We start from the raw sequence: 24762 nt of genomic DNA, 5'->3' as shown, positions 1-24762 counted from the left end.
AATGCAATTATCTAATCAACCAATCACATGGCAGTTGCTTCAATGCATTTAGGGGTGTGGTCCTGGTCAAGACAATCTCCTGAACTCCAAACTGAATGTCAGAATGGCAAAGAAAGGTGATTTAAGCAATTTTGAGCGTGGCATGGTTGTTGGTGCCAGACGGGCCGGTCTGAGTATTTCACAATCTGCTCAGTTACTGGGATTTTCACGCACAACCATTTCTAGGGTTTACAAAGAATGGTGTGAAAAGGGAAAAACATCCAGTATGCGGCAGTCCTGTGGGCGAAAATGCCTTGTTGATGCTAGAGGTCAGAGGAGAATGAATGGGCCGACTGATTCAAGCTGATAGAAGAGCAACTTTGACTGAAATAACCACTCGTTACAACCGGGTATGCAGCAAAGCATTTGTGAAGCCACAACACGCACAACCTTGAGGCGGATGGGCTACAACAGCAGAAGACCCCACCGGGTACCACTCATCTCCACTACAAATAGGAAAAAGAGGCTACAATTTGCACGAGCTCACCAAAATTGGACAGTTGAAGACTGGAAAAATGTTGCCTGGTCTGATGAGTTTCGATTTCTGTTGAGACATTCAAATGGTGGAGTCAGAATTTGGCGTAAACCGAATGAGAACATGGATCCATCATGTCTTGTTACCACTGTGCAGGCTGGTGGTGGTGGTGTAATGGTGTGGGGGATGTTTTCTTGGCACACTTTAGGCCCCTTAGTGCCAATTGGGTATCGTTTAAATGCCACGGGCTACCTGAGCATTGTTTCTGACCATGTCCATCCCTTCATGACCACCATGTACCCATCCTCTGATGGCTACTTCCAGCAGGATAATGCACCATGTCACAAAGCTCGAATCATTTCAAATTGGTTTCTTGAACATGACAATGAGTTCACTGTACTAAAATGGCCCCCACAGTCACCACATCTCAACCCAATAGAGCATCTTTGGGATGTGGTGGAGCGGAGCTTCGTGCCCTGGATGTGCATCCCACAAATCTCCATCAACTGCAAGATGCTATCCTATCAATATGGGCCACCATTTCTAAAGAATGCTTTCAGCACCTTGTTGAATCAATGCCACGTAGAATTAAGGCAGTTCTGAAGGCGAAAGGGGGTCAAACACCGTATTAGTATGGTGGTCCTAATAATCCTTTAGGTGAGTGTAGTTTCTTTCCTGTTAATTTAAATTTCCTCTGGCCTACAAGTTATGCTGACGAGAATTTTTCTCAGCATTTCCTTGTGATAAAACACTTTCAGGGTGCGAATGATGCCCAAACCCAATGGCTGAAGCACTGCTGTGCAATTGGGTGGGAGGAATTCAACACGAGCCTCGCAGTTAGGAGACCCGGGTTCGCTTCCCAGGTCCTCCCTGCGTGGAGTTTGCATGTTCTCCCCGTGTCTGTGTGGGTTTCCTCCCACAGTCCAAAGACATGCAGGTTAGGTGGATTGGCGATTCTGAATTGGCCCTAGTGTGTGCTTGGTGTGTGGGTGTGTTTGTGTGTCCTGCGGTGGGTTAGCACCCTGCCCGGGATTGGTTTCTGCCTTGTGCCCTGTGTTGGCTGTGATTGGCTCCAGCAGACCCCCGTGACCCTGTGTTTGGATTCAGCGGGTTGGAAAATGGATGGATGGATGAATTCAACATGAACATCATTTAAATGTGGAAGTATGTTGTGGGCAGCACAGTTATCAATCAGAAGCCAAATCATCCTCTTCTTCATATTGTGAGGTTTCTGAACTATTTTGGGGAACAGACCCCCAACCCCCAATGGGAACGTCACACTGAAGTGCATCCCGAAGTGTGATTGCAACATCTGTGTAAGATTGTTTGTCCATTGCCAGGGCAGGGAAACGGCAAGTTCGCAGCGTGTTGTCCCATTGACGGAGGTCCCAAGAGAGTTTAAAAACCACGCGTTTTCTTGAATGAGTGCCGCATTAATAGGAATGTTTCATGAAGGAGCGTCACTGAACCACATAAAAACGGCTTTTTTGCCGTCTTCAAATGCAGCAGTTCGCTTACATCTGAAACCCAAGATATTTCTGCTTTTTTTGCATATAACAAAGACATATTCATTGCATTTGTCATTCCAACAGATTGCACATCACGAACATTAACACCGTTATCGTTTTTTCGTGTCTGCCGTTTCTATAGGACGGTGACAATGAGTTAAATTCCAGTGGATGCTTTGCAAATGTTGACGAGCAATAAGCACAAGGTATCACTGAAAGCCACAGAAAGCAAAAACAGCAAAAAAACAGTACAAGGAAAGTTTGAAGAAAGAACATATTTTTTTACAATGTTTCGGTTTGGGGATTGTTGTGCAAATGTGCACAACTGAGCTGCGACCACAGATCTAACTGCTCTGTGGATGATTCATTCAAGCATTTCAAGGTCACTTTGTTGTAATGAAAGTATCTGCTGCTGAATGTACTTCATAGTAATGAGATTTCTATAGACTCCTGTCATATGGGGAAACTGTCAGAAACATAAAGATACTTATGTAGATATATAGATACTCTCTGCGCCACTGCAAAGTCCCTTCCGCCTAGCGTTCTGAAAAGTGTCCTCAGTGAAGAAGGCAGCCATTTTGCTGTAGCCCTTCACTGAGTGAGTCTCGCGGCTCGGCTCTCAGATGGCCGTGGCCCACTACTGATATAAATGATATAAAAATAATCGGGAATGGTCTCCTCTTACCTTTCTTATATACTCGGATATGGGGATGGATATTTGAGGAGTAAACTGCAAGACATTGATTAATGTACATAATATTAAACAACATCAAATCAAATTAATAATATATTGAACAATTATTATAAAAGAAAAGTTGAATAAATCGGACGCTGCAGCTGCATAAATTAAAGATAAAATACCCCTTCCAGTTAGTGGAAATAGCCCAAAAGTTGATAGAAATCTACGTTTTGTACCTAATACTTGTATGCAAAATTTGGTTGGCTTAAGTGAAAACGAACTCAAGTTATCGTGTTAACACACACACACACACACACACAATTTCAAAAATGGTATTTTCAGACTCGGGGAGGTCTTAAACGTTGTGATCCATCAAAATCTCGAAATCGAATTTTTGGACAATTACAGTACTTTCCCTACACTTCGTGTACAAGAAAGTCGTGGAGGTCGAAAACGTGGAGATTCATCAAAATCACAACATCAGATTTTTGGACGATGACAATACTTTCCCTATACTTTGTGTAGAACACAGCGGCCGGGTGCCTAACAGGCACACGAAAACGGAACCAGTATCACACCAACTGTAGCATCACTTCACTGGCTTCCAGTTCAGTGCAGGCCTGAGCTTAAACTTTTATTGTTTGGTTTTAAGTCTCTGAATGGTTTAGCCCGCTTTCATCTTACTGACCTATTAAAACTCTTACTCTCCCTCACAATCACTTAGGCTCTCTGACCAGAAGTTACTGGTCATGCCGAGGCCAAGACTTAAGCGCAGAGTGGACCCTGCCTTTGCAGTAGCTGCCCCTAAGCTTTAGAATAATCTGGCTTTTTATATTAGGGCAGCACCACCTTTGGTCACTTTTAAATCCACTCTGAAATCTTTTTCCTTTTTGAACTTGCATAAGAGTACTGTCCAATAATTCTATATTTTGGTGTATTTATTTACTGCATCTACAGTTAAAGTAAAAAGTATGAACCTCTAGGAATTATCTATATGTCTAATTCCCATATAAAACATGGTCGTATCATAATGTCAGTCACAATAATGAACAAACACAGTCTCCTATAACTACAGATTTTCAGAGAAGTTTTGACCATATTGAGTAAATCCTTCAAACTGTGAAACTGAAGGTTAGATAAATTAAGTGAACCCTAAGCTAATGACTTTTTAAAAAGCTCATTGCAGTCCGAATTTAGCACACCTGGAGTCCGAGTTCAGAGGTGTGGCCTTGAATGACTTTGATTGATCAAAAACAGTATAAAGTTTGAGTTGGAGCTTTTGACAAGAAGCACATCCAGATGGGAATCATGCCACGCACAAAAGAGCTGTCTGAAGAGCTACGATGGAGAATTGTTCATCTACTGTACATAAGGCTGGAAAGGGTTACAAAGTCATCTCAAAGATTTGAGATATTCATCAGTCTACTGTTAGGCAAACTGTCTATAAATGGAGACAATTTGGTATTGTGGCTACTCTGCCCAGAAGTGGGCGCCCTGCCAAGATGACCCCAAGAGCCCAACGCAAAGTCAGCAATGAGGTAAAGAAGAACCCTAGAGTGTCAGCAAAGGATTTGAAGAGGTCATTAGAACTGGCTAACATCTCTGTTCATTAGTCAACCATACAGAAAACATTGAATAAGAAAGGAGTCCACGGCAGGACACCAAGCAGGAAGCCACTGTTATCAAACAAGAACATCGCTGAACGCCTGAAGTTTGTGAAAGAACCTTGGACACTCCACAACGGTACTGGGAAAATGTTTTGTGGAGTGATGAAACCAAAATTGAACTATTTGGGAGGAACAAGCAGAACTTCATTTGGCGTTTAAAGGGCACCGCATACCAACATCAAAACATCATCCCTACAGTAAAGTATGGTGGAGGGAACATCACGATTTGGGCCTGCTTTGCTGTATCGGGGCCTGGATGGCTTTCCAACATTGAGGGGAAAATGAATTCACAAGTTTATCAACCGATTCTGCAGGATAATGTGAGGGTGTCTGTCCGTCAACTTACGCTCAGAAGAGGCTGGGTGATGCAACAGGACAACGGGCCCAAACATCGCAGCAAATCCACAGCACAATGGCTTCAGAAGAACAAACAGGGCCTTTTGGAGTGGCCAGTCAGAGCCCAGATCTCAATCCTATTGAATGACTTCCTCCCCGCACGATGTTCAGGTCTGATCTGCAGTTACAGGAAGCGCCTGGTTGAGGTCATTGCTGCCAAAGGTGGGTCAACCAGTTCTTAAATCCCAAGGTTCACTTACTTTTTCCACTACCACTGTGAACGTTGAATGCGTTTGTAAAATAAAGACATGAAAGAGTAGAACTGTTTGTGTGTCATTGGCTGAAGCTCATCGTGTAGATCGGGACGTGTGACTTAGATGAAGATCAGATCACCTTTTATGACCAATTCATGCAGTAAACCAGCTCATTCCAAAGGGTTCACATACTTTTTACTTTGACTGTATATATTTATTGGTGTATTTGTGGAAACTATGGTCAGCTTATCTTGTGGTACAAGTACTCTATAAATAAAATTGGCTTTTTTGTCCTTTATTTCGCCTTATACAATTTGTTGTATTAGGAATTTATTAGTTTTCGCATACCCCTTAGGGTCAGAGTGCAGGGTCAGCCATTGTACACCACCCCTGCAGCAATTGCAGGTTAAGGGCCTTGCTCAGGGGCCCAGCAGAGTAGGAACGCCTTTGGAGGTAATGGGGATTCGAACCAGCAACCTTCCAGACACCAGCGCAGATGCTTAGCACTTAACTTTATAGACAAACAAGTTAACAGCTTTTTGATAACCTTAATAGCAAACAGAGAAACTGAAAGTTGTTTTTAGAAAGCTGTCTTCTTGGAGGAACGACACTGTCCTTAATGAAAGGATGGCATTTTTATCAAATGTAAGTTGCTTTGTGCATTTTGGTATTGTCTGTCTCAGTCATTCCTATTTAAAACACTCACATTTGCTCTTTCTCTTTCTTTCTTTTACAGGTCCTGATCTGCCGCAATTACCGTGGTGATGTGGACATGTCAGAAATTGAGCATTTTATGCCCATTTTGATGGACAAGGAAGAGGAGGGAACATTGTCTCCAATCCTTGCCCATGGTGGAGTGCGGTTCATGTGGATTAAACACAACAATTTATACCGTATCCTTCTAACAAAAGCTGTTTTATTTATTTTAAAATGTTACTCGCGAGAAAGGCAGGGTTAGTTAGTCAGTCAGTCATTGTCCATTATCCTAACACAGAGTCACGGGGGGGTTTGCTGGAGCCAATCCCTGCCAGGGCAGGGCACCAGCCCATCGCAGGGCACACATACCAAGCACACAGTAGGGACAATTTAGGATTGCCAGTACACCTAACCAGCATGTGTTTGGACTGTGGGAGGAATTCAGAACACCCGGAGAAAACCCACGCAGATACAGGGAGAACATGCAAACTCCATGCAGGGAGGACCTTGGAAGGGAACCCGAGTCTCCTAACACTGAGGCAGCAGCGCTACCACCCGCTAATCCTCTTATTAAATGGAGCTCAGTTTAACAGTTAGATTGAAAATGGGTGTAGGGGTCTGATTGGGCTTACACATTAGTTTCGTAGACAAAAGCAGGAGCGCATAGAATTTTTTTTTTTGGGCCACTATTTACCTTGAGTTTACAAACCATTACTGACTTGAGATTTGGTGCTCGTCTGGGTTCAGCTTTGACCCACACTACTAGGTAACCAGTTGTATAGATATGCTCTGTACTCGTACCTGTGTCAAAAGAGATTTCCACAATTTTATAGTTTGGGCTGTCAGTCAGCTTCTATCTCTAGTACTGTGATCTTATTCTAAAGCAGGGGTGCCCACACTTTTTGGACTTGCGAGCTACTTTTAAAATGATTTACCTACATTAAAAATGATATATATATATATATATATAGATATATAGATATATAGATATATAGATATATATAAGATAGATATACAGTGGGATGCAAAAGTTTGGGCAACCTTGTTAATAGTCATTATTTTCCTGTATAAATCGTTGGTTGTTACGATAAAAAATGTCAGTTAAATATATCATATAGGAGACACACACAGTGATATTTGAGAAGTGAAATGAAGTTTATTGGATTTACAGAAAGTGTGCAATAATTGTTCAAACAAAATCAGGCAGGTGCATAAATTTGGGCACCGTTGTCATTTTATTGATTCCAAAACTAATTATTGGAACTCAAATTGGCTTGGTAAGCTCAGTGACCCCTGACCTACATACACAGGTGAATCCGAGTATTTAAGGGGGTCAATTGTAAGTTTCCCTCCTCCTTTAATTTCTCTGAAGAGTAGCAACATGGGGGTCACAAAACAACTCTCAAATGACCTGAAGACAAAGATTGTTCACCATCATGGTTTAGGGGAAGGATACAGAAAGCTGTCCCAGAGATTGAAGCTGTCTGTTTCCACAGTTAGGAACATATTGAGGAAATGGAAGACCACAGGCTCAGTTCAAGTTAAGGCTCAAGTGGCAGACCAAGAAAGATTTGGATAGACAGAAGTGCGAATGGTGAGAACAGTCAGAGTCAACCCACAGACCAGCACCAAGACCTACAACATCATCTTGCAGCAGATGGAGTCACTGTGCATCGTTCAACCATTGGTCTCACTTTACACAAGGAGATGCTGTATGCGAGAGTGATGCAGAGGAAGCACAAACAGAGCCGCTTGAGGTCTGCTCCAGCACATTTGGACAAGGCAGCTTCATTTTGGAATAAGGTGCTGTGGACTGATGAAACTAAAATGGAGTTATTTGGGCATAACAAGGGCGTTATGCATGGAGGAAAAAGAACACAGCATTCCAAGAAAAACACCTGCTACCTACAGTAAAATATGGTGGTGGTTCCATCATGCTGTGGGGCTGTGCGGCCAGTGCAGGGACTGGGAATCTTGTCAAAGTTGAGGGACGCATGGATTCCACTCAGTATCAGCAGATTCTGGAGACCAATGTCCAGGAATCAGTGACAAAGCTGAAGCTGCACCGGGGCTGGATCTTTCAACAAGACAACGACCGAAACACTGCTCAAAATCCACTAAGGCATTCATGCAGAGGAACAAGTACAACGTTCTGGAATGGCCATCTCAGTCCCCAGACCTGAATAGAATTGAAAATCTGTGGTGTGAGTTAAAGAGAGCTGTCCATGCTCGGAAGCCATCAAACCTGAATGAACTAGAGATGTTTTGTAAAGAGGAATGGTCCAAAATACCTTCAACCACAATCCAGACTCTCATTGGAACCTACAGGAAGCGTTTAGAGGCTGGAATTTCTGCAAAAGGCGGATCGACTAAATATTGATTTCATTTCTTTTTTGTGGTGCCCAAATTTATGCACCTGCTTGATTTTGTTTGAACAATTATTGCACACTTTCTGTAAATCCAATAAACTTCATTTCACTTCTCAAATATCACTGTGTGTGTCTCCTATATGATATATTTAACTGACATTTTTTATCGTAACAGCCAACGATTTATACAGGAAAATAATGACTATTAACAAGGTTGCGTATGTATGTATGTATGTATGTATGTTATCTATCTATCTATCTCTATCTATCTCTATCTATCTATCTAATTCTTTTCGCGTTTGAAACTGAAATTACGTATGACCACAAGAGTCAGGTTACTCAGAGAAAGTGAGACAGAAGCTGATCATTGTATACGACAATCACAATTGACGGCCTCGCAAACACCCGAACAATGTGCTGAACAGAATCGAATTCGGCGGATACAGTATTCACAGGCTACCACATCACACAGGCGTCAGGGTCTGTATATGGAGGGATTCAGTTATAACATTGAAAAAGATTATTGCCTACATCCAAAAGTTATAATAGGAGGAATGGACATCATGTGTTCGTACTGCCAAGCACAGAGGGTTACATTTGAATCACGTGGGATGTGTTGTTCAGACGGCAAGGTGAAATTAACACCTTTACGCCATCCACCTGAACCATTGTAGTGTCTTATTTCTGGTGCAAATCCACATTCAACTCATTTTCTACAGAACATTAGGAAATACAATTCGTGTTTTCAGATGACACCACGGCTGCTACTGAGGAGTCTGGCTTTATGGCGACATTTAAATGAGGGGGCAAATCTATCATAGAATTGGGTCATTAATGCCGTTGCTTCATGAGAGCCACAAATTTCTCCCATCCACTCAGTGAGCGAAGCCACTAGGTAATCTGCTAGTGTGTGTGTGTGTGTGTGTGTGTGTGTGTATATACACACACATAAATATATATATATACAGTATTATTATACACACTGAGTATCAGAGGTGGGTAGTAATGAGTTACATTTACTCCATTACATTTACTTGAGTAACTTTTAAAAAAAAATTGTACTTCTAAGAGCAGTTACTTTTACTTGAGTACATTTGTGAAGAAGAAACGCTACTCTTACTCCGCTACATTGGGCTACACTCGACTCATTACTTTTTTCCATTAGATAAAGTCTGACAGGCAATTTTCAATCTGCTCTGCTGTCAAGTTGCGCACACGCCTTCCATTGTGTCTCCAGCTCTGACGTGAGGTTTTGGATGTTCCCCAAATCGAGGCGCTGCAGCTTTGAGGACAGATGTTGCATTTTTCGTTTGAAAGCATTAACTGAGCTAATCATATTGACCATATTGGTTTTCTCTTTTCCTTGTATCTGTAAATTAAGCTCATTCAACATGTTGGTCTGATTGGTAAAAAAAAATGCCAAGTCTAGCGGCCATTGATCGTTAAGTTGCTTGTATTCTGCATGTTTAATGACAAGGAAGAAACTCCTTTTTCTCTGGCCAGGGGTCTTGAAATCTCAGCAGGAATTTCTCCCTAGCCATCTGCCTCAACGAAGGCCTTTTTTATCATCTCTCCATCTTGGAAGGACTTCTTATACTTAGTGATCGAGTGACTCTCCCTGAACGATGCTTTGGTGTGTCTGCCTTTGCTTTTAAATGCAGCAGAGTGAAAAATGACAGCTGTCCTGTTAACTGCGATTTTAGTTCCCTCTCCTCTCTCTTTATCAGATCACTTTTCAGAAGGAAGTCAGTTTCGTAGTTTTTATGAACAGTTCAAAAGTGCCTTTCCACATTTTCCTTCTTTGGAATAGCGATGATAGATTGACAGATCAGACAAACGCACTTCGATTGTGACATTGTGAGAAAAAAAATCCTCTTCCAATTCCACATCCAGCCCATAAAGAACAATTTTTTTTTAAATCCCTTCTTTAGTCGATATAAATTGGAAGGCTAACTAGATCACTTAGATAGCTGGAGTTTTGCAGTAGGTCACGTGTTTGATCGTGCGTGCGGGATGACCAGTGTATTAGAAGAACAGAGATCTCAGACTGGCTGTCCCGTATGTCAGTCAAGTGGCAAATGCCATAGAGAGGATATATGATAGACTAACGTTTAAAAAAATTTTTTTTGAATATAACGCAATCTACCTGCACTCCCTTTCCGATCTACCGATCAATCACGATCGACACATTGGGCACCCCTTTTCTAAAGGAACAGATTGTCTGAAAAAAAAAAAATAAACTCTTGCTATTACTTGTCGTATCTTATATATAAATGTCTACGCGTGGAAGTGTGTGTGTGTGTCTGTCTGTCTGTCTCTGTCTGTCCGGCCCAGAAATGAGAGGTGGAGTCAGGCTCTGCCTCCAAGGAAACAGAAAACTCGCTTAGCCGCTAATAACATAAACGAGGTGAGCACATTAGCAAAACGAAACCTCAGTAGAAAGACATCGTTGCTTAGCCGCTAATGTCGGCAAATGGTATCCCTTTTACTTTTCCTCCTGCTGTTAATACATAAGCGATGCGCGCACATCGGCACAATGAAACCTAGGAGAAAGATACCCAGAGTAGTTCCTTTCGATTACCTGACATCTTCTATTTACATTTTGTTTTTCTGACGATTTCAATAGTTTTTAGGACCCCGGGCTTTTTACAGCATGGCTTACACAGCTAGTATGATATAGAACATTAGAACACTCTAGACGAGAACAGGCCATTCAGCCAAACAAAGCTCGCCAGTCCTATCCCCTTGTTTCTTCCAAAAAAACATTGTCAAGTTTTGAAAGTCCCTAATGTCTTACTGTCTACCACACTACTTGGTCGTGCCTATCATTCTTTGTGTAAAGAAAAACTTCCTAATGTTGTTGTGAAATTTCCTCTTAACAAGTTTCCAACTGTGTCCCCGTGTTCTTGATGAGCTCATTTTGAAGTCACCGTCTCGATCCACTGGACTAATTCCCTTCATAATTTTAAACACTTCAATCATGTCACCTCTTAGTCTTCTTTTGCTTAAACTGTAAAGGCTCAGCTCTGTTACTTTTTCCTCATAACTCATCCCCTGTAGCCCTGTAATCTGCCCTGTCGCTCTTCTCTGGACATTTTCTAACGCTGCTATGTCCTTTTTGTAATCTGGAGTCTAAAACTGCACCCATTACTCCAGATGAGGCCTCTCCAATATGTTATAAAGTTTGAGCAGAACCTCCTTGGACTTGTACTCCACACATCAAGGCGCTATATAACCTGACATTCTGTTAGCTTTCTTAATGACTTGTGAACACTGTCGGGAAGTTGATAGCTTAGAGTCCACTACGACTCCTAAATCCTTCTCATAAGGTGTACTTTCGATTTTCCGACTGCCCATTGTGTATTCAAACCTAACATTTTACATCCTATGTGTAATACTTTACATTTACTGACATTAAATTTCATCTGCCCAAGCCTGTATGCTATCCAAGTCCTTCTGTAATGATATAACAGATTCCAAATTATGTGCTCATCCACCTATCTATATACAAGCTTCAGGATTTTCATTGTATTTCTGTAGATCTGTGTACATTTAATATATATATAATATGACATTTACATTAACTAGGAGCAAACAAGCAACTCCTAAGCAGACGTTAGTCTCAGGCCGAGCCTGTTATTTCTAAAGCAAGTAAGCCATTCTTAATTGATTTCAGCTTTTTACAGCCCGGGCTTACATGGCTAGTATATCATAAAAATCTGGTGTGACAGCAGGAACCCTACCTGGGCAATTTGGAGTTGCCATTTAATCTAAACTCTGTCTCTTTTGGGAATGTGGGAGAAACACGCAGAATCCATACAGACAGTGACCATTTTCAGGATTCTGGATCCGTGAGGCAGCAGTGCTAATCACTTTGCCACCCCACATTTAGTTAGACACTACAAAACAAATGGTAAAGATCTGTGAAATAATTTGCAGGGGAACATTTTCCCTAATCTCTCTTTAGATGACCTCCTGTAGCAAAATGAGATGTCATTGAAAGTTTTCAGAGCCGTCTCTTTATTTCTACTTTGCTACAGTGTTTGGGGTGCAACTATCAGTCGTTACCATGGCTTCAGTTGGAATGTTGACCTGAAAAACGTTTAAGCTGCTTTATTAACAAAAGGTCACACTAGTAGTAGTTCTGACTACATTCTTGTTATAAAAACACAAAACAGCATTTGATGATCGTGTAATCTTAAGCTAGATCAATAACATGCAAAGTCAACAGACTGATGGACAGACATTCACTCACCAACACTTTTATCAGTTTAGTTAACACTAGAATTACCTGAGCCTACGAAAAAACTCGTAGGTCCGGCCCACCTTGAATCTGTTCACACCTCTCCGCCAGCGTCTTTTGCCCTGTAAATGTGCCGATAAAGACAAGCTGCAAGCCGCCGGCTATTCCATCCCTCCTCCGACTTAGAACGTACACAAACTTCTCCCAGCTCATGCCTTGATTGATTATCTGGGAGTGAAGTGGAGTTTTAGAGTGGTAATAACAGATCGTTATTTGGAACACACACATTTAATGTGTGTTCCATTTCTACAATAATCTGTGTAGGCAGGCATACAGTCCGAGGATGGCCTGGAGAGTTTCTGTTCAATGTTGTACCCGTCTGTCTAAATTTAGCCACTATAATGAACAAAAATACTTCCACAACGGGAAAGAGTTGGGGACTGTCCCCGTATAATATCCAAAGGAGAAAAGAAAAATGCAGAGGCAAAATGTGATCAAAAACCATTTACATAGCAGTTGATAACATGAATACAACAGATGCCATTTTTATACATGAACAAAATGGCTGACTGAAATGAGTTGGCAGAAAATGACGTTGAAACTGGTAGGAACTGATACGACGTCCTCAACAGGAACCGAAAGTGATGTGATGGAGGAAGTGACGTCATCTTTGGGAGACCGGAAGTATCGTCATTGGATGGGAGCTGGAAGTGACGTCATCAGAGGGTGCTGGAGGTGACGTTTGGCGGCCATCTTGGGAACCCAGAAGTCTGGTATATATTTTTCTTCTTTGTGTCTGACGAAAGAGAGAGAGAGAGGCGTTAGTACCGCAAATCAGCCCCGTGTCTTGCGATATTTCACTCTCCTCTGGGCTTGTTGACTGCCTCCTAAACTCACGTGTGTGACCTCAGCCACTGAAGAATTGTTTTTTGATTTGGGACGTCACCGTTAGTAGGAATGCTGAAGTGCTTTCAGAAGGCGCGTTGTGTAGTGATGATGGATTTGTTGTTTTCGAAGAATGCTTCGACAGTGAAAGCCTGCTGCACACTGGACCAAGGCATGTTGCAGACTGAAAACTACAAAGGTTCGCCTATCAATGGACCTCCCACGCCAACCAACTCTGCTGCCTCTACCTCGCGTAGTGACCTTGAGAAATGTTGTAGTTCAGTTTGGCTCACCCTGTATATTTGTAGCTCCTGTGTTTTTTAAACTCTTATGTCTGATAAGAGGCTGAGCTCTTCATGGAATATGTCATTTTTCAAAGTATTCACCTCCGATACTAACCCCCCATAACTGGCAGGGTTGAGATATCCTGAATCTCACATCATGCAAGTGACAAAGTTTCTTTATTAGGAATCTCAAAGGCTTTTTGAAGAGCCTGGGGCGTGTTTTATATTGCTGTTTTGTAATTCCAATTGAAATTGTAGAATCCTTTTACATTTGGCGTGTCAAAGCAAACGCACCCTCCATTCAGCTTATCAGATGTGGTCAAACCAATTCTGCAAGGCATCAGCTTTCTGGGTTGAGTATTAATCCTAAAATAAATCTTCATCATGAGTGTCATGGCTTGGTCATGATCTGTGATGCCCTCGAGGTCGCCTTTCCACTGGTCATTGCTCCTCTTAACCTACTGTAAAGTCATTCATTTCTCCATTGAAAATACGAGGTGTGGCAGAAAAGTAATGAGACTGGCAACGCTGTAAGCGATCTGGCAATGCTGCGCTGTTGTCCTTGATAAGGACACGTGTATCAGTACCCTCCCATAGCTCAGTGCGAGTTTCAACTCCTTCCGTTAACTACGTGATTTTTGTGACTGCTATTAGCGAAGTTGTGTTTTTGGTTGTGCGTCACCCAAAATGGAACAGCAGAATTTGGAGCAACGGTGTGCCATTAAACGGCAAGTGTGACGTTTGAAAAGTTAAAACAGGCCTATGGGGAACATTCTTTATCCCGAGCTCAAGTTTTTCGCTGGCACAAATCATTTTTGGAAGGCAGAAAACACGTTGAAGATGAACACCGTTCAGGGAGGACTTCAACCCGAAAACCAATGAAAACATCGAACGTGTGAACACTCTTGTGAGATCAGACCGTCGTTTAACATTAAGAATGTTGAGTGAACAATTAAATTTGAACAAATTTACCGTTCATCAAATTTTGACAGAACATTTGCACATGCGAAAGGTCTGTGCCAAAATGGTGCCGAAAAACTGCCCTCTCCATAACAGAAATTTTGACCTCAAAACGCATTCCTGTGGTTCCCCAGTCCCCTTATTCACCTGACCTCAGTCCGTGTGACCTAAACTGAAAAATGTCCTCAAAGGACGTCATTTCGGGACTTTAGAAAACATCCAAAAGAGTGTAACGGACATGCTGAAGACCATACCGGTTGAAGACTTCCAGCGCTGCTACCAACAGTGGGAACAACGTCTCCATCGGTGTGTAGCTGCCCAAGGGAACTACTTTGATGGGGATAAAATTGATGTTTGAAAAAAATAAAAACTTTGGTAAATAAAAAATCAGTCTCATTACTTTTCTGCCACACCTCGTATACAACATACTTAACATTGATTACAGGCTGGTGGGAATAAAGTGTAAAAAATTAAGTTAGAAATAACAGCAAGTGTGTTGCCTTGCAAAGTATTTAGTCCTCTTGAAGGTCTTCACCATTCTCTGGATTTCATAAGATACGTACATACACATATTCTTCCAAGAAGTGTTTTTATTGACCAGTTCTGAAAGTTTCTTTTTAAAGCTAATGTAAATAAATTGTCAAAAGTGTCTTCCTAAAAGATTTAATAAGTGGAATAAAGCTGCTTACATAAGTACAAGCAGTACCCAGGTTACGTACGAGATAGGGAATTTAGGTTTGTTCTTAAGTTGAATTTGTATGTAAGTCAGAACAGGTACATTATTTGAATGAATGCTATTGTTGACCGACTGTAACCAAGTGCTCTGCCAATGAATGATGGAGTTTCACCTCTCTGACCGTTTTATTATTTCTACTTTATTTTCCAAGGTGATGGTTTTTCTCTTCTTTACTGTATCACCAGCACTTGCATCAGATTTGTGTTTCAGAGACATTCTTGAAGGGTTAAGATGCGCTCTTCTGCACAGCACTGGACACGCTGTCACAGCAGGAAGGCATCCCTCGTCTGCACATCTGGTGTGCTGACGAGAGACAACTTCCTGCTGTGTACGTAACAGTACAAGCAGGCTTGCTATTGAGAATGAATGGGGCGACGAGGGGGGGTTCACCACCCCACCACCACACAGTCACCTCCACTTGCATGCAGTATGCTGCCTGCAGCGTTAGCCCACCGAGACCGAACAGGGTGCGGCCAAAGGCGGGCAGTGAATCGCCCACCACTGCCCCCCATTCAACAGGCAGCCTCCCAAGGCACAGTACAATGCTGCCCTCAACCGCCCCATTCATCCTCAATGGCCTCTTTTCAGCCACAACCGGTTCACCGCTTGCAGCATCACCAGCTGCCCACCGAGAGCAAACTGGGCAGCCAATCGAGGGACACTACAAGGCTATGTGGTGGGCGGGCAGTGAAACGCCCCCCTCTGCCCTATCCAGCCTCCGTCCAGTCAGGAGCAGTAGCTGTGGCGACGTGGTGGGCGGGTAGCGAACCGCCCCCACCGCCCCATCAAGCCTCCGTCCTGCACACGAGCACTTGCCACTCACCCGGCCGCCCACTGAGAATGAATGGGGTGTGGCCCCCACCGCCCCATTCATCAACCGGAACCACCCAAGGGACACTACACTGCGCGAGCAGCGAAACCGCCCCCCTCCAGCCACCGCTTGCAGTGTCCCCAGGCCAGAGACGACGGAGCGGCAGTTACTGAGGAGCCTGCATCGCGTCCCCCAGACAGATGGAGCAGCTGTGGCCCCGTTCGTAAGTCGTATGTCCGTAACTCGGGGACTTTGTATGTATATGTATTCAGACTCCATACCTTTAGCAGGGCCTACTTTTGCCATAACAACAGCCTTACGCCTGAGCCAGCTATACACACTGCTCAGGAGTGATTTTTGTCCCCCACCCTCAATTATTCCTACCAACTTTTCTGCAGGTCATTCAGATCAGTCGGATGACGTGCAGTTTTCAAACGAAGCTGCTTCTCAGTAGGGTTGAGATCAGAACTTTGACTAGGCCATTTTATTTTTTGTTGTTGTTTTTGAGCCTCTCCGCTGTTGTCTTTGCTTGTACTTGGGATCATTATATTTCATACTTTTAATCTTTATTTCGCCATATACAATTTCTTGTACTAGGAATTTGTTAGTTTTCACATACCCCTTTGGATCAGAGCACATGGTCAGCCATTATACAGCACCTCTGGAGGCTTTGCTCAGGGGCCCAGCAGAGTAGGATCCCCTTTGGGAGTAACAGGGATTCGAACTGCCAACCTTCTGGATACCAGCGCAGATCCTTAACCTCAGAGTCACCACTCCGCCAGACGTTTCAGTTTCTCTTATGAACATTTGATGGATTTGTGGCTTTTTATAAGCTCTGTACTGTGTTTTATGATTTGCTTGTATGTGTCATATGGTGTATGTTTTGGTAAGAAGCCAGTATTAAAACGGTAATCCACATTTATAATTACATCTGAAGAATTAGGGGCATGTAGCTGTTACACTGGAAAAAATCCAGCACTAATTGAATAAGGATATTTTCCTTTACAAAGTTTTCTTTTCAGTTGTCGCCACATCCAAGAAGAATGCCTGTGTATCGTTGGTCTTTTCTTTTTTGTACAAGATTGTCCAGGTGAGTCACTTAGGCCAAGATCAGATTCCTGTTACAGTAGAATACTTGTAAGTTTCGTTTTAGTTTTTTTTTTTGGTAGTGGTTAGTGGCTGCATTGTATTCATGATGTCTTCCTGGTCTTGTGCAGGTGTTTTCAGAATACTTCAAAGAACTGGAAGAAGAAAGCATTAGAGACAACTTTGTTATCATCTATGAACTAATGGACGAGCTAATGGATTTTGGCTACCCCCAGACCACAGATAGCAAGATTCTTCAAGAGTGAGTAATGGGTTTGTCGACTTTCAATCCACTAAACCATCCATCCATCCATTATCCAACCCGCTATATCCTAACTACAGGGCCACGGGGGTCCGCTGGAGCCAATCCAAGCCAACACAGGGTGCACGGCAGGAAACAAAACCCGGGCAGGGCACCAGCCCACCGCAGGACACACGCACACACTAGGGACACTTTAGAATCGCCAATGCACCTAACCTGTATGTCTTTGGACTATGGGAGGAAACCCACGCAGACACGAGGAGAACATGCAAACTCCACGCAGGGAGGACCTGGGAAGTGAACCCAGGTCTCTTTACTGCGAGGCAGCAGCACTACCCACTGCGCCACCATGCCACCCTTCCACTAATCCAATACAGTTCATTTCAATTAGATTTATTGTCATTCCACCTTACGTTCCACCTACGTGTTTGTTGTTCAGCAAGTTGGTGAAGAATGAGCAGGTAGCATAATACTGAATTTTGTGGAGGAAATGATCTTCACTCCCTGCTTAATTCAGAACAACAACAACATTTATTTCTATAGCACATTTTCATACAAATATTGTAGCTCAAAGTGCTTTACATGATGAAGAAAAGAAATAAAAGACAAAGTAAGAATTAGAATAAGACAAAACTGATTAACATAGAATAAGAGCAAGGTCCGATGGCCAGGGAGGGCAGAAAAAAAACTCCAGACGGCTGGAGAAAAAATAAAATCTGCAGGGGTTCCAGACCACGAGACCGCCCAGTCCCCTCTGGGCATTCTACCTAACATAAATGAAACAGTCCTCTTTGTATTTAGGGTTCTCATGGATGGTGGTGGTCATGTAGACTTCTGGCTTTTAATCCATCAATGTAGGAGATCACGGTGCTTTGATAAGGTAGTGATGGCGCAGATCGCCACCACAGAAAACCGGGAAAAGAAACAGAAGAGAGAGTAGGGGTCAGTACGGATTTTAAAGCCACCATGAATAGTTATTACAATGAATTGAATATACAGAGTATCAGGATTAAATGAAGGTGAAGTTATCAGAAAGCCATGTTAAAGTAATGTGTTTTTTTAGCAGTTTTTTAAAGTGCTCCACCTTATCAGCCTGGTGAATTCCAAAAGCACGGTATTAAAACTTGTGGTCATATGGAGAACAGAGGCACTACAGTAATATCAGTAACTCTTCTTCCATGTTATACTAATAATGACGAGAAGTGTATAATGTGTCAAGACTTTAGTCCAAATATCAAATAAACGCACGCTTTTATTCAAGAATATAACCAAAGAAAAAAAAAAAAGCATTCGATTTACACGTGGCTGTCAATGAGTTAAAAACGCAAGCTCAAATGTCAATTGACAGGGAGTTTACACATATTCTTGAATGGTGCCTGCTGCCTTATAACCCGAATGTTCCGGGTTCGAGACCGGGCGCACCATGTTTTGAGTAGTGAGCTGCTATTATTATTATTATTATTATTTCTACAACTAGGGGGCTCTGCCCCCTGCTCGCTTCACTCACCAACCCCCGGGTTTGGTTATAAAGCTGTAGTGACCATTTCTGTATTATGTGACCAAAATGTGTGCAGATCCTCTTAAATGGATGTCTGCAATGTGCTCTTTAATCGCAGTGTCTGAATTGTTTAATTTGTAATTGTGGAGCAGTGGGATAAATCAAGGAAAAATGGGTCTTTGTGCAACACATTATGGAGGGTACTGAATGTGGCAGAACTTTGTGTTTCTTATTGCAGCCTTAATACATTTAAGCTCAATAGTCATTTATACTGATGCTCTGTGCAAGAGAGGACAGAGCTGACTATACTTCCTTAGAAGGCTGGCGTCCTTCAATATCTGCAATAAGATGCTGCAGATGTTCTATCAGACAGTTGTGGCGAGCGCCCTCTTCTACGCGGTGGTGTGCTGGGGAGGCAGCATAAAGAAGATGGACGCCTCACGCCTGGACAAACTGGTGAGGAAGGCAGGCTCTGTTGTAGGCACGGAGCTGGACAGTTTGACATCTGTGGCAGAGCGACGGGTGCTGAGCAGACTCCTGTTAATCATGGAGAGTCCACTGCATCCACTGAACAGGATCATCTCCAGACAGAGGAGTAGCTTCAGCGACAGACAGACTGCTGTCACCATCCTGCTCCACTGACAGACTGAGGAGACCCCACACTATGCGACTCTTCAATTCCACCTGGGGTAAACGTTAATATTATACAAAGTTATTGTTATACCTGCATTTTTCATTTAGCATTTTTTATCAGTTTGCTGCTGCTGGAGTATGTGAATTTTCCCCTTGGAAATCTAATCTAATTTTAATGATTTTCCAGTAGCCCGAGTTTTATTGTTTAGCAACATCACATTAGCAAAAAAAACAGTATGGAAGAGATCTGATCTTTAGCCTGTTTTTGAGACTGTCTGTATTTGTCAGTTAAGCATATTGTAAGACATTCTTTGGGTTTTCAGATACATCACCCAGGAGGGACACAAACTGGACACTGGAGCCCCTCGGCCCCCTGCCACCGTTACCAATGCTGTTTCATGGAGGTCAGAGGGCATCAAGTACAGGAAAAATGAAGTCTTCCTGGACGTGATTGAATCCGTCAACCTTTTGGTTTGTGATATTCTTTACAGTGGCTTTAAGAAAAAAATCTTTGGGGCTGATCTTTCATTTTCATCAGATCGTTCATACGATATGATCTTTCATATCTATCTATCTATCTATCTAATCATAAGCAATTTCAATTTAAAAGTGGCATTAAAAACTTCTGGGAAATAAAACCTGAGTTAAGGTGGATGGGGGGAAATAAAGCCATGGACCTCATTGTTTCTAGAGATGCTCATTAGTCCTGTGCTGGAGTGCAGTTGTGTTGTGTTTTTTTTTTTTAAACTAAAGCTCCCAGGCTCACTTTTTAAACTTCTTCTCTGTTTATTCAGGTTAGCGCCAATGGAAACGTACTGCGCAGTGAGATTGTAGGATCCATCAAAATGAGAGTGTTCCTGTCTGGAATGCCAGAACTGAGACTTGGCTTGAACGATAAGGTCCTGTTTGAAAACACTGGACGTAAGTACATCTTGATAGGGGTTCAAAATGAGTGCTTATGTCTTCATAGATACGACCTGTCCCAGAGAAACAAATCGGCATTTTGTTTAAAAACCACAGTGGGCTGCTTTTTGTTGCAAGTTTTCTCAGACGAGTTATTAATGTTTGCAATAATACTATTTATTTATATAGCACATTTTCATTCAAAAAATATAACTCAAAATCTCTATATAAAATCTTCATTTGGATCTTGATCTTTGTTTGTCTGCGAATGAATTAGAAGAAGAAGCACTAGATGGCAGTAGAGAGACAGCTAAAACATAGGCATTGCATTAAGAATCTCCTCCAGGCTTATACTACTGAAGACTGTAGTACGCCAGTCACACCTCAAAACACAGACATTCAAACTAAACAAATTGTTGTGCTTTAAATTAACTAAAGAGATCTTCATTTAGATCTTGATCTTTGTTTGTCCGTGAATTCCACGCATGCGTAGACCACCTTCCAGTTTAGTATGTCGTTGTTACTCACGGATGTCAACAATGTGCCAGAATAACAAAAGGGGTGGTGGACAGTGTTATGCTGGTTAGCTCCTGAGGCCTGGTTAGAGAATGAGATTGCCGAAGATAAAAGGTACGTGTCTAACTAACATATGAATGAAAGAAAGACAGTGAGTAAAATGAATGACAGCGTAACAGCACGTTCCGGAAATTATTATTGTTACTTTGTAGCCGGCGAGTGCTGCGCGTCTCACAGTTGTATTGTGGCTTGCTCACATGTCAGTGAAGTGATCCCTATTTATGCTTTAAAGAGCCTGGATACCTATGTGCCCCCCTTTTATAACCATTGCTCCGTGTATATTGCCTTACTCTTTGGATTGCCACAAAGCAACCTGCGAGATTGGAGAAAGGTTGAGAAGACATCGTGAGAGGAAACGATAGCGTCGTGAAAACGAGTCGGCGGACAGAAGCAGAAATGCTCCTACACCACCACATAATTATGATTCGGACAGTGATTCTGAGTAGGCCGTTCCTATCAAATCAATGTGAAAGGGTTTTCTTTTGTAATTTTGTTTCCCTTATAAAAAAATCATAATGCTGTGCGACGAAGGGCCCAGTTCACGACTGGCAGCCACGTTTAAACAGGGAGCCCTTCACAGACAACTTTAACACGCGCAACGTAGTTGGGCGCACATGGCTAGTGCTTTATAAAATGCCAACGAGAAAGTTACAACGAAAGAAAAGCAAGATAAGGCAATAATATTAAGAAGGAAAAAAAGCAAACTAATCTAAACAATCTTAAAAACAGATAAATATCAATTAGAAGAGTCAGATACTTTATTAAATTTATGATAACATATAAATAATACTTTATTTAGTTGCATCCTTATATACTTATATGAGTATTGTGGCCACCAGGGGGCACACCAGCTCACCTGACCTGACCCAAACAGACTTGGACACAAGTTCAGCACAACACACAAGGCTTTATTTCAGTGGGAAACGTTCCCCAAATTGTTTCCCACCGGTGCTGCACCAAGCAAAGTGCTATAAGCACAATAAGCACACTTTTTTCTTTCTTTCTCTGTCTCCTTCTGCCTCTGCTCCTCCTCCTCCAGCAAGGGTTGACCTCCATCTCCCAACTTTGGCTCCTTGGCTTCAGGCTGCACCCAGGATTACTTCTGGTGGTCTGGTAGCATGGTCCGGAAGCACTTCCGGGTGAGGTGAAAGCTTAACATAGTAGGGCTCTCGAGACCCCGCAGCACTCCCTGGCGGCACCCACAGATCCCAATAGGGCAGAGCCGACAAACTCCAAGTCCCATGATACCCTGTGGGAATCTGAGGTGCTGCTGCAAACCAGGGGTTCTTCATCTAGTGTTCTGGGGGAGACAGTGCCCTGTGAATGCCATCTCTCCCTGTCCTTGACGACTGAAGGTGTCCCAGCCGGGCCAGACTCCTGGCTGTCCCTCATAGTATGTCTCTCTTTTCTAATAAAAAAAAAATCTTGGGTCAAGGCGTGATCTTCTCGGAAAGACACTTTGATGTTCCGCTAGAGACACTTTAATGACCCGTGAGACAAAAGGACAGCTTCTGTACAGGCTTTTAAATGATTGACACGCAGCGCGACAAACAGAACATGCAGCTCGGCAGCAGGAACAGCAAGCCAGCAGCTGATCCGACCGCATCTCCTTAGCGTACGTTCAGCCCCCACCCTTCACAACGTGAACGGCAGAGACGGTTTAGAAAAGAAAAAAGAAAAAAACTCCAGTTAGGTTGGAGGAAAAAAAAAACTAAATCTGTAGGTGTTACAAGGCCAAAGCCTGCACTGGGAATTATACCCAACATAAATGCTCTCAATTCATTTTTCTTGGTTTTCAGGCTTCATGCCCATATAGCCTATTAGGAATACAACTAAAATGTAGCTACAAAAAAATAAAATTAAAATAATGGGTTTTTAGCAGTTTTATATGAAGAAGAAAAAAAAGTTTTCCACTGTATTAGCCTGGTGAATTTCTGTTGGTAAACAATTCTAGTTTTTAGGTGCATAACAGCAAAAAGCCGCCTCACCACTTCTTCTAAACTTACGATTTGAAGTGTAGGGGGGCAGGCATTCTAAAATATAGGACGGAGCGAAATTATTTAAGGATCTGTAAACCATTACTAGTATTTTAAAGTCAATTCTGAATGACACGTGAGACCAATGTATCAACGCTAAAACTGGTGGGATGTGCACAAATATTCTTTTCCTACTTACAGTAAGATTCTGGCTGCTGCAACCAGTTGATGTCTGTCTTGGGTAGTCCTTTTGCAGTAATCTAGTGGACTAAAAACAAAAGCGTGAACTAATTTTTAATCTTCTTGTAATGTTATAAGAGTTGTAACTTTTTGTTTTATTCCTTAAGTGACAAAATAAAGTCCTAGTAATCTGGTTAATATGTGATTGTGATTTAAAGTTAAGGTCAGAGTCCATGATTACCCCTAAATTCTTTATCTCCACCTTGGCTTTTAAACCTAAGAGATCAAGTTTACTTCTAATACCCTCACTATTTCCATATTTGTCAATCACTAAGATTTCTGTTTTTTCCTTCTACACCTTCTACACTCCATCCTGTCTCTTGCCTTCCTTCCACCCCTCTCCTTACTCACTGAAGTGTTTTTATTTGCAAATTGCACTACACCTTCACAAAGCGCAGTGCTCAGAAGCTGTCCAACCATTTGGGCCCCCTAAATCTCCAGCCGGATCATTAATAATAATAATAATTTTTTACATTTATATAGCACTTTTCTCAGTACTCCAAAGCGCTATCCACACAGGGAGGAACCGGGAAGCGAACCCACAATCTTCCACAGTCCCCTTACTACAAAGCAGCAGCACTACCACTGCGCCACCTGGGAGGTGCTATATTATGTTTGGCAAACACAACTGGTACATTGCTGCCATACTGTAAAGGAGTGTACTTCTCACTTCATTTATTTACTGTTGCTAAGTGCAGAGTTTTACAGAGCCCCTAAAGGGACACGGGGAAACAAGAGTCCTTTACAGTTCTGGGTGCACACGCAAAACTTTCTGATGCTCACATGAAAGTTTGAAAGGATTTTGTTTTTGTTCATCCATGTCCTTTTAGGGGGTCCATAGAGTTTCCGTAGGCCGTGAAGCTAATTAAATTATAGCCTGCGAAACCGCTGATACATGTGGAGAAAGAGTGGATGCTTAGATTTACGCAACTATTTCAACTTTATTCGGCCAAAGCAGACAGGTCAGTTTGAAGAACAGAGAAAAGAGGAAGAAGAGCAAACAGCCAGAATTCAGAAATATCTGACTATGGGGCAAAAAGAAAGCATAGCTTTTTGGTTTCATGGACAAAGGAATTACCATGGCTAGAACATGATAAAATGAACAACACAATGTTTTGTTGGGTGTGTCGTAAGTTCCTCGCAATTTCTGAAAATAAAAAAAAAAAATTAAAGCATGACAAATCTGTGCATCACAAGAAGTGTATGGGTGTCCAATCTGTGGCTTCTTTCTCTGAACAAACGACAATAGCAAAGGACATAATACAAATAAATGAAGAGCAACATGATGTCCTGACAAAACCTTTCAGAACAGCATACTATGTTGCCAATTGCCATTAGAAAAGTTTAACAGCCTTTGCAAAATTTTGATACAGCAAATGGCCTAGATCTTGGTTCTACTTATCACAGTGATCATGCATGCAGACAATTTATTGGAGCAATAGCACAACTGTCGAGAGATCAGATTGAAAAGGAAATACAAGAAAGGAAACTCTTATCAGTTGTTAGAGATAGCAGCACAGACACTGGCATCATAGAACAGGTGTTGGTTCATGTCAGATGTGAAAGTTCTTCTTCTTCTTCTTTCGACTGCTCCTGCTAGGGGTCACCACATCTACATCTTGTTCCACATCTTACTGTCCTCTCTA

The 24762-nt window shown here is 42.3% G+C and overlaps 1 protein-coding gene across 1 annotated transcript in view; it reads left to right on the top strand.

Moving 5' to 3' along the window:
* The window catches only part of ap1m1 (adaptor related protein complex 1 subunit mu 1), a 111203-nt gene that overhangs the window by 6000 nt on the left and 80441 nt on the right, over positions 1–24762 (top strand). Inside the window, exons 2-6 of the mRNA XM_039767032.1 lie at positions 5695–5851; positions 16965–17032; positions 17160–17290; positions 19745–19892; positions 20216–20342. Of these exons, the coding sequence (XP_039622966.1) occupies positions 5695–5851; positions 16965–17032; positions 17160–17290; positions 19745–19892; positions 20216–20342 (631 nt within the window). The remainder of the gene's footprint in view (positions 1–5694; positions 5852–16964; positions 17033–17159; positions 17291–19744; positions 19893–20215; positions 20343–24762) is intronic.

Source organism: Polypterus senegalus, chromosome 10, assembly GCF_016835505.1.
Source record: "Polypterus senegalus isolate Bchr_013 chromosome 10, ASM1683550v1, whole genome shotgun sequence".
Taxonomy (NCBI): Eukaryota; Metazoa; Chordata; class Cladistia; order Polypteriformes; family Polypteridae; genus Polypterus; species Polypterus senegalus.
Note: the sequence above shows the minus strand (reverse complement) of the source record. Positions and strands in the feature narration are given on the sequence as shown.